Below are 15,241 nucleotides of genomic sequence, written 5' to 3' on the forward strand. Positions count from 1 at the left end.
ATTTCCAAACACTGTTTCTAATTTAAAGCTTTGATTGGTCTTAGTATTTTGGGAGCTGTTTGTTTGTTTGTTCCCCCCCCGAAATAATTGCAGACTATTCCAAGATTGGAAAGAAATTAGTCAAAAGAAATTTCTAGAAATAGGTTTAGTAATATTATATTTGGCTTATTGTAAACTTATAATAGGAAATAGTACATGGATTTGACTATATCTACACTTGTTAAGATGTAATTTTTGCAGTAATTTTTTCATACATGAGTGTTTATGAAAAAAGTATAAGAAATAGAGTTTAGTTTAAAGAAGAAACAAAACAAGAAATTATTTCATGTATATATTGTTTATTTTGATGTTCAAAAGAGAGTACCTAAATATAAATGAACAATGATCTATACATATAAAGCCACATACATAGTATATGCAAGTACATATAACTTAGCATCAACTGTAAATCATACACATATTCTTTTAATGTTTTCAAAGAGATACCTATGCAGGAACAGCCAATATAGGAATATACTGTAAATGATAAATGATAGGTGAATGAAAAGACAGGATTACTAACTCTGAGTAAAAATAATAATAAACAGAAAAAAAAGACAAAATGTGCAGGTAACTGAAAGTACAATTCAGATTTAACATGCAGTCAAAAGTAAATATATCTAGATTTGAGTAGTACATTGTGAAAATGTATATTGTTGAAAGTGTAAATAAAATGTATGTAAATAAAATTGAACTGAATTGAACAGTAAGGCTTTTTAGCACAAAAAAGTAAAGAGCTATTTCTTAAATGAACAAAAAAAGAACTGTATTACATTGCATTTCAACAACCATGTTGTCATGTCATGCAGAACATTCCGCTTTCTTCACATAGACAGCACAAAATTCATCCAGGTCTGCCAAATTGGGATTGTATCACCTTTAAAACATAAAAAGAATTATAAAGACTTTAATATTTCAAAAAATATATATCATCCAAGCATTTGACTAGCCTTTTTCTTCATCTTGAATGTTTAATGAGTACACCAGGCCATTGTTTAAAAAAAATAAATAAAATAAACTGCCAAATTTAAGCAGGGCAAATTGGTGTGAGGCCACAATTATAATTAAAAAAAAAAAAAAAGCTAATGGGAGTGCCCAGTTCTACAGGTGATCATCTAACAATGTGCAAATTTATGAACACAGATACAGCCAGTTCATTTCAATAATGACTAACACAATCTACAAAGAGCAGCACAAATTAGCAGAGGGTTGCAAATAGGTGTGGATAATCTACTAACAAGGCACAGCTTGTTACTTGTAATCTTACAAACATAATATAAGAGACTTCCTTCAGCAAAAAAAGAATGATGTGCCTTGGAAATCAATATGTTCTGATACAGTAATCTCTTCCCTTGGTATTCCAAATAAATTAACACGAATAGAGAACATTCTGTCCCTTCTACCACATGCTTTCTATTCTCAGCGGCGCCTCATCCTAGAGGCAACTATCACAGCCATGTCAAGCGCAAAGTGGCTTCAGACATGCTTTTTTCACCTTCAAATAATGGTGTAATTAGCAGTAAATTGACTACTGCAAACCTTACTAAATCATGTTGCATGATTCATTTAAATACTCTATGACAATCATCATAGTTGTCTTTTCTATTTTTCAATTTTAAATTATCTCTGGCTTTTATGTTACATCAGATTACATTTCACAGCAAAGGAAAAATAAAACACTACTTCTTTCTTCAGTCTGCATTTTCTATCCCTGATTTTCTATCTGTCAGGCCCTGCGATAGATTGGCAACATGCCCAGGTTGTACCCAAAGTCAGCTGAGATTGACTCCAGCTTCCCCCACAGCCCTGACAGATAAACGGTATAGATAATGGATGGATGGATATTTCTCAGGGAATAAAAACAAGTACTTGATGTTAAAGATGGTGGTCTAGTTATTATTGAAAAACCCCATATAGTCCAGAAAAATCTGGCAACTACACACAGATGGTAATCTGATTCCATAAAATCGACAGAATTAGTTGTGTAACCTGACTATGAAAATATGTAACTTTGGCCACATAAATACTGATGTAACATCTGGGCCTAAGCCACCAATTCTGAATATAGCCCATAAACTGTAGGATACAAAAGCACATGGCTGTAGATAGAATCTATTTTATCCAGTAATCATTAGCTTCTGTTAAAACATTATTATTAAATTGTGCATATATAGATAATTTTTAATTCTTTAATAAATAGAGAAATATTTTCATGCCTTAAATGGATATTTATTTCTGTTATGATATTAAAGAACTGTGTTATTAGGCTACATTATATAAGCTAATCATATAAATATGTCACTTGTTTTAAACTGTGTCTTTGCAACAAACAAGAAAAACATATTCTGGTATATCAACAATACTTACCAATTTCAAAAAACACTAGCTCATCCAGACTTTCAGTGTCATCAAGACATTGAACCCAATTGTCTTCAAGAAGAGAACCCTCAGCCAAAAGATGCTCCATGCCAAAAAGTTGGTCTTGGCATCTACACAGAAAAAAAGATCAACATTTGTAAGAAAATTGTTTTGTATCCTCAAAATCCACAATTACTGATTATAAGATATATGTAAGTATGAAAATAAACAAATCAGAGAAAGAAAATTTCATTTACCTGATTTGAAACCGCCCACATCACCGATAGTACACGTATTTTCTATGTATAAAAGGGGGGGGGGGACATTAATAACAATAATAATTTGCTTAATAACAAGAATTCATTTACATTGCAAAAAGATGTAAACAGTCCAAAATATTTGTACAGTAATATTCTATTATGGTCATACTAAAACTCTGAGATCAATGTAATTTTGGTTGTTTATAAGTCCTCACCAATTTCATTACACTTGGCGGTGTCATAAAGTAAAAGCCTGCTGTAATATCCCTCTCCTTCAAATCGAACTGCCTCTGTTTTGTGTTTGTCAGTAGATGGCCAAGTAGTATTTGTGGCATTTTGAACTGTAAAGCGAGTGGCCAAGCAGGATTCTTTGCTGGACGTATCTGTTCCCTGTGGCTTAACTTTGTAAAGTGCCGGTTTCCGCTCTTCTTCTGTAAACACACAAGAAAATAAAGATAGAAAATAAAGTTAATCAAAATTATTAAAACTGAGGGTTCATCAGCATATTTTTAAAACAATGCATAAAGAACATGTTTGGTAATGTACAGCACAAGTACATAAGGGTTATAACTTGTTACCATTATTAGACAAATAAATAAAGTATATAACAAGGGCAGTTTTGTTAATTTGGACATTAAGAAAGCATATGCATATTTAAATGACTCTCATTCAAACCACACACACCTTATGTCATTTGTCCTTTTGTATAATTTGTACTTTGATTGAACAAAGTTTGATTAGTGTTTTCCTCCTTTAAAATAAAAAAGTCAAAGATTAAGAAAGTATTCCCATATACCTGTGAGTATATTTCAATGACAAGATGTATAAATCTACAGTCTGGGCTAGAAGGAAATGAGTCCCAGCCTCTTTCTTGTGACCATTAGTGGTTCTCTTGTCCTTGGTTCCACAAAAGTCCAAACTAATAAACTTTAAGCCATTTATTAACACCAAATCTGGATGTCAGAAATTGAACCTGCAGTTCTAAAGTGATTCATCAATTGAAGTTTGTTGACTGTAATTAGGTACAGGCACCTTGGATGAACTTTGTAGACTAGTAAATTTGAAAGTTAATGACCTAAAGATTAGGAAGGAGGAGTATATTACTGTTATTACAATTTTGTTTAGGATTATCTTCATCTGAAACACAGGGGCAGAGGTTTTGGATCTGGATTAAAACGTAAAAAATTCACAAACCATGTACACCTGCTTAATGTTATTTACATCACTAGATATTGACCTTTTTTGTTTGTTCGTTTGTTTGTTTCATTTTTAAACACATTTTGCAGGAACGCCAACAAGGAAAACAGTATTCATCACTGGAGACAGGTTATTGAACAGACCTCAGTTCACACAGATATTGAGCTCATAACTAAAACTCGAGCTATGTTTACCATGTTAGTTGTGTCTTTGACTAAGATTTTCTTAATTACTCAACCAAGCAATAATTATTGTTTCATATTTCACATGCATAAATTTGTAAGAAAATTTCGGATATCTAAAGTTGGTACATCAACTCTTGCCCTTATCCTAATTTTAAACATTGCTAACTTTGTAGCATAGAGAAAATGCCACATTAATGGTTTATATAGCAAATGGTCATTTCTGATGCAAATGGGAACATCTTTACATAAACAATCAGTTCAGAAATGAAGAAAAGCATCCTTAAACTAGAAGGGCACATGGTTGAGTGTATATCTCTGCTAAGCCACATATTCAGATTTGCATCCAAATCTAATCAATTGTTCCTTGGCCCATAGCCTACCTTTCCTCAAAATTTCATCAAAATCTATTCACTACTTTTTGAGTAATGTTAGGAAAAGACAATAAAAAACTCATGGATCTTCATACATATCTGGATCCTGGATCCACATACATATCCAGGTTTGCATCAAAATCTAATCAATTGTTCCTTCACTCATAGCCCATCTTTTCTCAAAATTTCCTCAAAATCTGTTCACTACTTTTTGAGTTACGTTGGGAAAAGTCAAACAAACAAACAAACAAACCAAAGCAAAAACATAACCTCCAACAAAGTTGGCAGCAGTAATAAAGATCACTGCACAATAAAGTTATTGGTTTAGTACAGATCTAATGGATGCAGTAATTAATAGTGTCTTGCATAACTTAAAAGTTTGGAACTCAAGTATAGTTTTAAATGACTTTATACCTACTTCATTTTTGTAATGGCACCGAAACTTAGAAAAACATATGGCTGATTATTGAAACTACTCACAGTTTGTAAAAACTGCATACGTGGTTGTATTGTTAATTTTGTCCCATGACCAAAGATTATACTCAAGTTTGAATTCACACAGTTTTAAGTAGCGTTACAAGTAGAGCTTCAGTCAACCATACTGTATATCGCTAAAACATTGAATAATATGCCATTGTTTCTACAAAGATTGTAAAACAAGAGAATAAAGACACCACCCAGAATCAAATAACATGGAATGATCTGTATTAATGTACTCAAGTAGATAACAAACTTGCCTTATTTATTTATTTATTTATTTATTTATTTATTTATTTATTTTACATGATGATAGCAAACACATTTTACCCTAGTCAATTAGTTTTTCAGACAACCAAAACATAAGCCCAGTGGGTTAGCTAATGGATTAATGACTTGTCCATCCAAAAAAAGAGAGAGAAAAAAACCATAAAGGTTTTTTGTTGTTGTTTTGTTGTTGTTTTTTAAAGAATAACAAATTCTACTTACTTTTTTCAACTGTCACTTTTACACCTGGACCAAATATTATCCTATTGTAATCATTCACACAGTATGCATATTAAGGACAGAAACCTTCAAAGAGAAGTCATTCCTTTTTGGTTTTCAGAATCTGAAAAATACTTTGTCATCTATTTTTGTGTCAAACATTTCATATTCATTTATTTCTAAGAAAAAGTCATTTTAGAATGCTGTTATCAAAATAATAGCATTTTCTCACTTAAATCAGGTTCAAACTTAAAGTAAGCTTGTTTGCATAAATAAACATTGTTCTTTTGTTAGCTGTTGCAGTTCAATTTATTCTTCACTGTATCATTGAATCTTTTTTTTCTGACTTCATTCCAATGTTTTTTAACTCCTAATATGGTTTGGGTAAATTAATTAAGTTAATGATATTGGTTTTTTTTTTTAATTATTATTTTAAAAAGTTTTACAATCAACATTTTGATATTGATACCAGTGTCAATGAAGTTATCACACTGAACATTTCTGAAATTGTTGTTGTTTAATAGCTAGATAGCTTTACTGTACGAGAAAGCATGAGAGCAATGTTTCAATTGTAATGAGCAACTGTGTTGCGGATCCATTTTAGTGAACATATTTTTAGTTGTGCGATCACTAAGCTAACATTATCCAAAAGTTATCTAAATTTAACAGTTAACACAAGTGGAACTCAAACATAGATTTGAATTCTGTGTTCATTCCATGTAGCTTACAAAGAACATTTCATTACATTTTTCATTTAAAATACTGGGCTTTCATTTGTAACTACTGTAATACTGGGCTTACATTTGTATCTATTACACATATATGACCTATACATATCTATGTTAACTTCTAATATGAAACCCACAAATGAATATGAAAACAAATTCTGACCAACACATATAACATCACCACAGGCAATAGTTGTTTCACTTTTTATGTTTTCATAAATAGAATTTAGGAAATTCAACATAATTTCTTTAACAATGTCATTTCTGTTTCGTGTTTTTTTTTTCAATTACATGTTTTGATAAGTACTTACTCTTTTCAACTGTGAGTTTAATTCCTTGTCCATAAATGAGTTTCCAGTCTGATTTCACATAATGAATTAATGCATTACAATAACATTATTGTAACCTTTCCTGCCACTCACAAACATGTTGGCTAGCTGACAGCAGAAATCCACTGAATTTATCAAACTTAAAAATTATTTTAAGAACTAATATGCACAATTAATTTTCAAGCTACAGCTATTTTAAATTAATATTATATGTGCCCATACAGCAGTACATTTTCTTCTCCAGTATATTAAAACCATGAAAAAACTTAATTGTATGGACTTTTCTCCATGCTGCAAATATGACTTTATGAAAACCATCATTCACACAACATGAAACATAATATAGACCATTAATGCTTGAGTTTTTGTGTGTTAAAATAATAAGACATTTCACTTATTATTTTAACTTTCATTAAGAGAGTAGTTGCATGCACAGCTTATAGAGTACTTAAATATGAAACTAAAAACTGCTGTTATACATGAATATGCACCTACATTAACAGGCATATCTCTGAGAGAATTAAAAATCAGCTAAATATTAATTAACTTCTCATTTGAAAATGATTTTCTTATCGATCTTGTGCCATTTCCTCTCATTTAGTTCTATCAGTTAATTTCTACTAATTTCTAAAATCTACATGCTTGCTGTTTTGATTTTTTTTAAATTCTTACTTTCATCATATTACCATAGGATAGAAGATAGTAATTTGTTTTAGGCCAAGTTACATATGTTCACTGAAGCACATGTTTACATTTATGTAATTGCCTACATAACACAGATTAACATAGCTAACAACAGCAAATGTCACACAAAATAAGTACCACCAATCATAGAACTTACTTGAATGAATAATTACTTGAATTCCATGTCCAAAAATGATATTATACCCAGTATTCACACAGACATTGGATGCACAACAAAAATGTGTGCGCTTAGCACAATACATAATGTTTATCAACTGTTTCTACATAATCTGATTTATACAAAATTCATTTTATTGTGATTTTCATTCTAAATGTGGACATATTTTTATTGTTATAAATCAATATTTTGTTTAAGGTTGACTTTTTATTGCACAAAAATGAAATGTGTTGTCTGATGCTATTATTGTAAACCAATAAAAACTCAGTTGGTTAAATGAATTATTAAACATAATTATAAAAGTACTCACTAGGTGCAACTGTCATTTTGGTTCCAGTTCCAAATACAACTTCAGTTTTGAGATGTCACACACTAGTAGTGCTCTATACAATAATTTCCATATCTATAGTCTAAAGTTAATAAATAAAATAGTGTATGCAGTTCACAACAAAGGGTTAATTATCAAAATGCAAAATAGATAGATAGATAGATAGATAGATAGATAGATAGATAGATAGATAGATAGATAGATAGATAGATAGATAGATAGATAGAAGTGTACTCCTTTTAGACACTTTAACTATCTTATTTAAGCTATTCATTTGACAACTGAGTAAAGTAACATACAGTTTAGGAATTCTGGACCCAACAATTACAGCCTTGTACATATTATATACTGATCCAAATTACTGTATGTGAACATATTAGGTACATATACATTATTCCTGAACTGTAGAAACTGACTTGGATAGTTAGTTTTATCCTTTATGCAAATTGACACAGAAAAAAAATACTACTGATTTCTCTCACACTAAACAAATGTTGGCATCCCCCCCCCCAACCTTATTCAACAAAAACAATTTTGTAAATTTAACAATTTCGTGGAATTCTTGCTTTTTTTTGGCATACAACTAGCATATGCTAGTTTAGGCAATGCTTTAGCCTAAAATTACCACATCTATTTAGCAAGCTGTGGTTTGAAATAAGAATGCAAAATATATTGGAGTATTTCAAACCTAGATTACTCCTGATATATCAAAATAATGAATGAAAAACTTACTTGAATGAATAGTTAGCTTTGTCCCTGAAGCAAATATGATTTTCCCATAGCCATCATTCACACAGCATGACAACATACAACATTAACGCTCCAGTGAATTAGCGATCCATGATAAGCAAGAAACATCATTTGTTGTGCAATTTTGTAGCAATATAATGAGAAACTTGGCTAATTATTTCACCTTTTTAATTAAAAATAGCTATATCCATTATTAAATCTCATTATTAAAACCTAAAACTAAAAATTGCTTTTGATGTTTTACTCAAAGTAAAGCATATACATCAATAGCCATTGCTGTGAATTAATTTTGGTGAATTATTATTTTTTTTAATATATCTTAAAAGAGGCTCAAATTCAGCAATTAAAAAAAATCTGGTTTTCACCTAAAATCCCTTTGTTGTAATTTAATTTCTTTGTCTATCAGGAAATTTTAAATAATTTTGATATTTTTGGAATGCTTGCTAATTTTTTATTGAAGTAAAACTAGCTATGCAAATGTATTGAGAAATGTAACAAAATGAAAATAGTATGGTATAAAATGATCAACAATAGTAAGTACGGTACACAGTAAGACCAAGAGCTAATTTGGTTATCATTCCAAACTATGACCTTCCAGCTTCCAGATATTACGCCTTAAAAATGTTTTATAAAAAATTGTTTAGAATTGTGTAGTTTTACTTACGTAATTGAACTGTGAGCCAAGTTCCTTTTGCAAGTATCATTCTATAGCCATCAGTCACACTATCACTGTTCTCATCTCAAAAACTTACAGTATGATGAAAAACAATACAGTCATTTTTAGGCCTTTATCTATACATTTTCTTGTAAAGCTGTTTTGTAAACACATAGATTTCTATACCGAATAAAGATATTTAAAGTTATTGTAGAATATTTTACAAACTGGGTGATGTTTGAGTTAGATTTGACACTAACATGAATACTATAACACTATATATAATGCTAAAAGTAATATTAGATATTATACTTACATATTTTAACAAACTTCACATAAAATTTCATATAGTGCTGTATTATATTAACTTCCCCGAACTGGTGGCATGTATTTCCTGTGTTTGTATCTTTGGTTAATGTTTTTACCTTTTCTTAAAAAAAAAAATCACACTGACAGGGTTGTGGATTTCAACGTTATAGTAAGCTAATAGTTAATGATACAATTTAAATTGTTTATGAAAAAGCAATTTTTTCTGATTAATGAAGTCCAGTAGAGTTCAGGGTTGGAAAAAAAATAACTGTTTCATGTATATTTACCTATATGTCAGGTTGAAAACATTTAATCTTAGGAATGTGAAATAGTGATCGTACTTGCTGAATCCTAAATGCTTTTCATAGTTTGATATTTATCTTTAATTATCTTTAAGAAAGATTTTTTAAAAATAGGCAAACAGTATATACTCTTTGCTTGGAATTGAGGGAAGACAATTAACTTACGTGCCAGCACTATCAGTTTTGTCGCCTTTCCAAAGATAATATTATTATATCTTCCAGTAGTCACACATTATGAGACCACAAACCAAAATCTGCTTAGTTAAACAGATAATCAATGTTATTTTATTTTAAGCTATTTTTAAGTTCTTCAGTTTTCTACATTGGCATTTTAGTCATACATATTCTGTCAATGTGAATTAGTGATGAATTAAATATAAGTATTTAAAGTTACCTTAATGTCATATAACTATTACTAATGTACAGTCAATAATAATGCACAAAATAGTTCATGCACTTACGTGATTCAATTATTAACTTGATTTGTGTCGCAAATAATAATTTTCCCACTGCAGCTCCAGTAGTCACACATTATCAAACTATGCAACAATAAGTACGTTAAGAACATGAAATTAATTTGTTTATACCTTAAACTTAGAAAGTTATGCTAATTAGAAGTCTATATGTATATTGTCTATAGCAGTGTATATGTTTATCTATATGTATACCATAAGTATATTGTATGTGAAATAAGAAAGAAGCAAAAACTTATGTTTATATACTAATATGAAGAACATCATGAATGAATTACTAAGTACACACTAGCTGTGACTCTCAATTTGGTTCAAATTCCAAATATGATTTTCATGTTTACAGATATCACAAAATACTACTGTGTTGGACAATAAATTCCATATTGTTTCAACTTACAGCTTGGCATATGCACTGGACATTTGTTTATGGGCTTTGCAAAACTACTATACCGAAATATTATTTGGATGGATGCAGTCGGTTTTATGTAACCAATGCATTTTTATATGAATTTTATTTTGTACTCTTAAGTAACATTTCATGATAGAATGACACAATATTATTCTTAATATCACTTTACGCAATTGAGTATGTTTCTCATTTTTAAGCTTTTTAAAAGCTAGAATAATGTTACAGAACAAGAGGAACGTGTTCAGAAGAATGTTACTTAAGTTCTATGGTAATAAATATGCACATCATTAGCAGTGAAAATATTAAACCGTATTTAACAAACATACTTTAACGTGTCTTACACAATTATGTGAAAATGCCATTTTAAATTGAAAATCTTCTATAGCTGAAAAGGTTGAAATAACATAAATAATATTCATTATGACCAACCTAGTAAAATGCCATGCAAAGTATATTATCATGATAATAAATAAGCACTTACTATAATTAACAGTCAACTTGATGCCCTGACCAAAAATAAACTTGTTTCCAAATGTCACACAATGTTATGTTCATTACCAATATCTATAATTTTAGAGAGGTCATCTTTTGCACTCAAGTACATCTAATTTGTAAAGCTTAAGTTGTTTATTAACAATTATTACTGTAGACAAGTGTTTTTCCTTTGCTTTTATGATATTTGACTTTTACTTAATACATCTGTTTTTTAAATACATGTTTACACTCCTCACTACAGCTAAACAGATAATAAACATTTGAGAATATTTAACTTTAAAATTTAAGTATTACATTTTTAAATTCTTCAATTGGCATTCTAATTTCAATTGACATTCTAATTAATAACTGTAGTATGTTAATAGTGTATTCATTTAAAGCTCCCCTACTCAGCTTGTCAGATATACGTATATCATACGTGAATTATTTTATGAACTAACAACATATGTTCATGCTCATAAAATAATACAAAAAATGAATTAGTAAATACTCACTAACTGTTATAGTCAATTTGGTTCCAGCTCCAAATATGAGTTTCTTGTTTTGAGAAGTCACACACTGCTAGCGCCTTAGACAATAATTTCCACATCAATTCAACATGTTATTAGCTTATCACAAATTAGCTTATATACACTTCTCATTTGTTTATGATACCTTAGCACTACTCACTATATTTTGAAACAATACATATATGATTCCTTGATGTATTGTTTGCAATGTTTTACATTTGACATGTGATTGGCTGTTTATACATGTAAGTAAAGCATCTTTAAAAAAAAGAGCAGAAAAACAACCAAAATGTTATAGAATTCTTGATATTCTTGATAATATCTATCTCTATACATGTTTATCTGTGATGACCTATGTATTGTAAATAGCGAGTTTTCATTGATACAAGTACAGTACCAATCAAAAGTTTTGACACACCTTCTAATTCAATGTTTTTGTCTTGGAGTAATGATGGATTGTTGTTCTTTACTTAGTTGAGCGATTCTTTACATAATATGGATTACTATAGTTGTGGGATAAGGCGATTTACTGTATTTTCATTATTTACTATTTACTGTTTGATCTCAAACACATTAAGAAGGCAATAAATTCCACTAATTAACTTTTCATGAGGCACACCTGTGAATTGAAAAGCATGCATATCTACTATACTGTATATCTACTTACTTACTAACTTACGATTATTAACTTGATTCCAGTAACAAATATTATTTTTCTGAATGCACCTAGTCATACGTTATCAAACTACCCAACAAGTAGCACCAGGTTTATTCATTCACATCTTAAACAATAGTTACTTTTCTTTAAAGAATTTTAAAAAGGTAAATCGGAACCTTTCAATTAAAATACATTATATAACATAGAATTTGTAAATTACTTAGGAAGCAACAACATATGTTCATATACTGATATCATGAATGAATTACTAAGTACTCATGAGCTGTAACAATCAATTTGGTTCCAGTTCCAAATATGATTTAAGAACTGTGTTAAGTACTTACTATAATTAACAGTCAACTGGATGCCTTGACCAAATATAAGCTTATATCCTGATGTCACAATGCTATGTTCATTAGCAATATCTTGAATTTTAGTGAGTTTGCATTTTGCAATCTAATAAATCTCAACCTCTTAAAAAAACAAACCTAATAAATGTTTAATCATGCTGATTTTTAACTGTGAAAAGTGTCACTGAAAATGTAGAACATTTGAAAAATATTCATGTTATTACCCTAATACCATGAAAGAATTAATATTCACTAGCTGTCATTGAATTTGGTTCCAGTTCCAAATATGAATTTCTGGTATGGGCCTTAGACAATAAATCCAACATGCATTTATCATACAAGTTAGTTATGGCCTTGTAATTTGGTTAGGGGCCTTGCAAAACTACTGTACTCACCATCATTTAGCATAAAAAAAGTATGATCCCTAGATGTAAGTATTTGTATTTAACTTCAGGCAACTTTTTAAATTTATAATTTGTAAATCTAATACCTGAAATTAATCAACTCAAGAAAATAAACTTACGTGAGAGTACTATCAGTTTTGTCTCCCTTCCAAAGATAATTTTCCCAAATCCTCCAGTAGTCACACATTATGAAACCACAAAGCAAAAACTAAGATCTATCTATCTATCTATCTATCTATCTATCTATCTATCTATCTATCTATCTATCTATCTATCTATCTATCTATCTATCTATCTATCTATCTATCTATCTATAATGTTATAGTTATATATGTGTGCGTATTTGTGTTAATCTAAGCGCTTCTGAACATTCTTTGTTAAAGCAATTATTACTGTGAATTTAGCAACTTAAATCATAAAATAGGTAACACACTTACGTGATTCAATTATTAACTTGATTCCACTAGCAAAGAATAGTTTGCCCACTCCACCTCCAGTAGTCACACACTATCAAACTACCCAACAATAAGGAATGTAAGAACACAAGATTCATTTGCTCACTCGTCAAACTATATTTCCCTCATTTTTCTAAGAAAAATTAAGTTCATTAACAGATGATCATGCAATATGTATAGCATCAATATATTGTATGTGAATTATATAGGAAGCAACGCGTGTTCATGTTCATACTGTACACCAATATTCCCTATGCTGAATTAACATTAAAGTAATATAACTATGTAATTTTTAACTTTAACTTCAAGAGGCAACTATATTCCTGAGACACATTTCTATGAATAGCCTAAGCAATATTTAAACATTTTAATGTTTTAATCAAATATGACTTAAATTCAAATTTGGCTTAACATGTAAAAAAAAGGTCATTGAAAATTAAAAACTATGAATTTTTAAAAATCTTACATAGTTGAAAAGTTTGAAATAACATAAAATGCTTCATTTAACTAACCTATTGAACTATTCAGTGCAAAGAACATTACGGTCATTATAAATAAGTACTTACTATGATTAACAGTCAGCTTGATGCCTTGACCAAATATAAGTTTAGTTCCTGATGTCACACAATGTTACGTTCATCAGCGATATCTTTCATTTTAGTGAGTTTATATTTCACAATTCAGCTTCTTTTAAAAATTAAATAAATAAATCTTACAAATGTTCAACACTACATATGATTAAACTTCTTTTCTAATATAAAGAGGTAAGAAGTATAAAAGTCAGTTACTCTACTTAAGTATGGTTTATATTTTTAATTTATCAAGTTCTTTTGTTTATCATAGAGAAATGTGACCTAATATACATTTTTACAAATGTTTAACTCCTGTTAGTTACATTTTGTAAAGTCATCATATAAAATTCTAAAACAGCTAATGCACTTACGTGATTCAATCTTTAACTTCATTCCAGTAGCAAAGATTGTTTTACTCAGTGCACCTCCAGCAGTTACACATTATCAAACTACTAAACAATAAGCACTTTAAAAACACCACCTTAATGTCACACCTTAAACAATATTTTGGTTATTTAAGAACTGTGCCAAACAATGTATCACAAATATATGTAATGTGTAAAGCATATGAGATTTGTTTATGAAGCAACAACATAGGTTTTTTTCATACACTAACATCACCCATGTTGAAATAAATTTAATTTAAAGTGACTACAACATAACAATATTTCTGTAAGTCATTAGCTTGTAGGAATGTTGTTACATGTTATCTGTTAACTCAGCTTTACATTTTGTGAAACTAAGTAATGATTGTAAAGTTAATTCCTCTTTGTTATGTAGTGTTTTTTCATAATAATATTAACTTTTTTTCATTTTAAATGTTACTTACTTAACTGAACTGTGAGTAAAGTTCCTTTGCCAAATATTATTCGAACGCCGTCAGTCACACACCTACTGTCCTCATATCAAAAACTTACAGCTGTGTGATGAAAAATATGTCCTGTAATCTTTCGGACCTATCTGTACATTTTATTGTAAAGCTGTGTTGTCAAAATAGTAACCATAACAATGACTGCTTCTCAAAAAAAAACATTATTATCATACATTATTAACTCTTATCCACCAATTTACAGTACACATTTATATAACGGTTCTCATTCTATTGCTCTATTTGGTATTGTCAAGATATTTAAAGTTATGTCAAGGTATTTAGTTCAACTCAAGTAACTGAAGTCAATTTGAGTTCAATTGGACATTTTAACATTATAACATGGTAGAAATATGTGCTGTACTTATGACCTTTAAAAACAAACTTTATTTTGGTAATTTGATTTCACATA

General features: G+C 29.6%; 1 gene segment (V, D, J or C); it reads right to left on the minus strand.

Annotated features, from left to right (window-relative positions):
- Nucleotides 1–358: 358 nt before the first annotated feature.
- Nucleotides 359–15,241, minus strand: part of LOC132892484 (T cell receptor alpha chain constant-like) — a 102,654-nt gene continuing 87,771 nt past the window's right edge. Inside the window, 4 exon segments of the C gene segment in view lie at nucleotides 359–916; nucleotides 2,407–2,528; nucleotides 2,655–2,696; nucleotides 2,873–3,088. Coding sequence covers nucleotides 2,422–2,528; nucleotides 2,655–2,696; nucleotides 2,873–3,088 — 365 coding nt within the window.

This window comes from Neoarius graeffei, chromosome 1, assembly GCF_027579695.1.
Source record: "Neoarius graeffei isolate fNeoGra1 chromosome 1, fNeoGra1.pri, whole genome shotgun sequence".
In the NCBI taxonomy this organism is placed as follows: domain Eukaryota; kingdom Metazoa; phylum Chordata; class Actinopteri; order Siluriformes; family Ariidae; genus Neoarius; species Neoarius graeffei.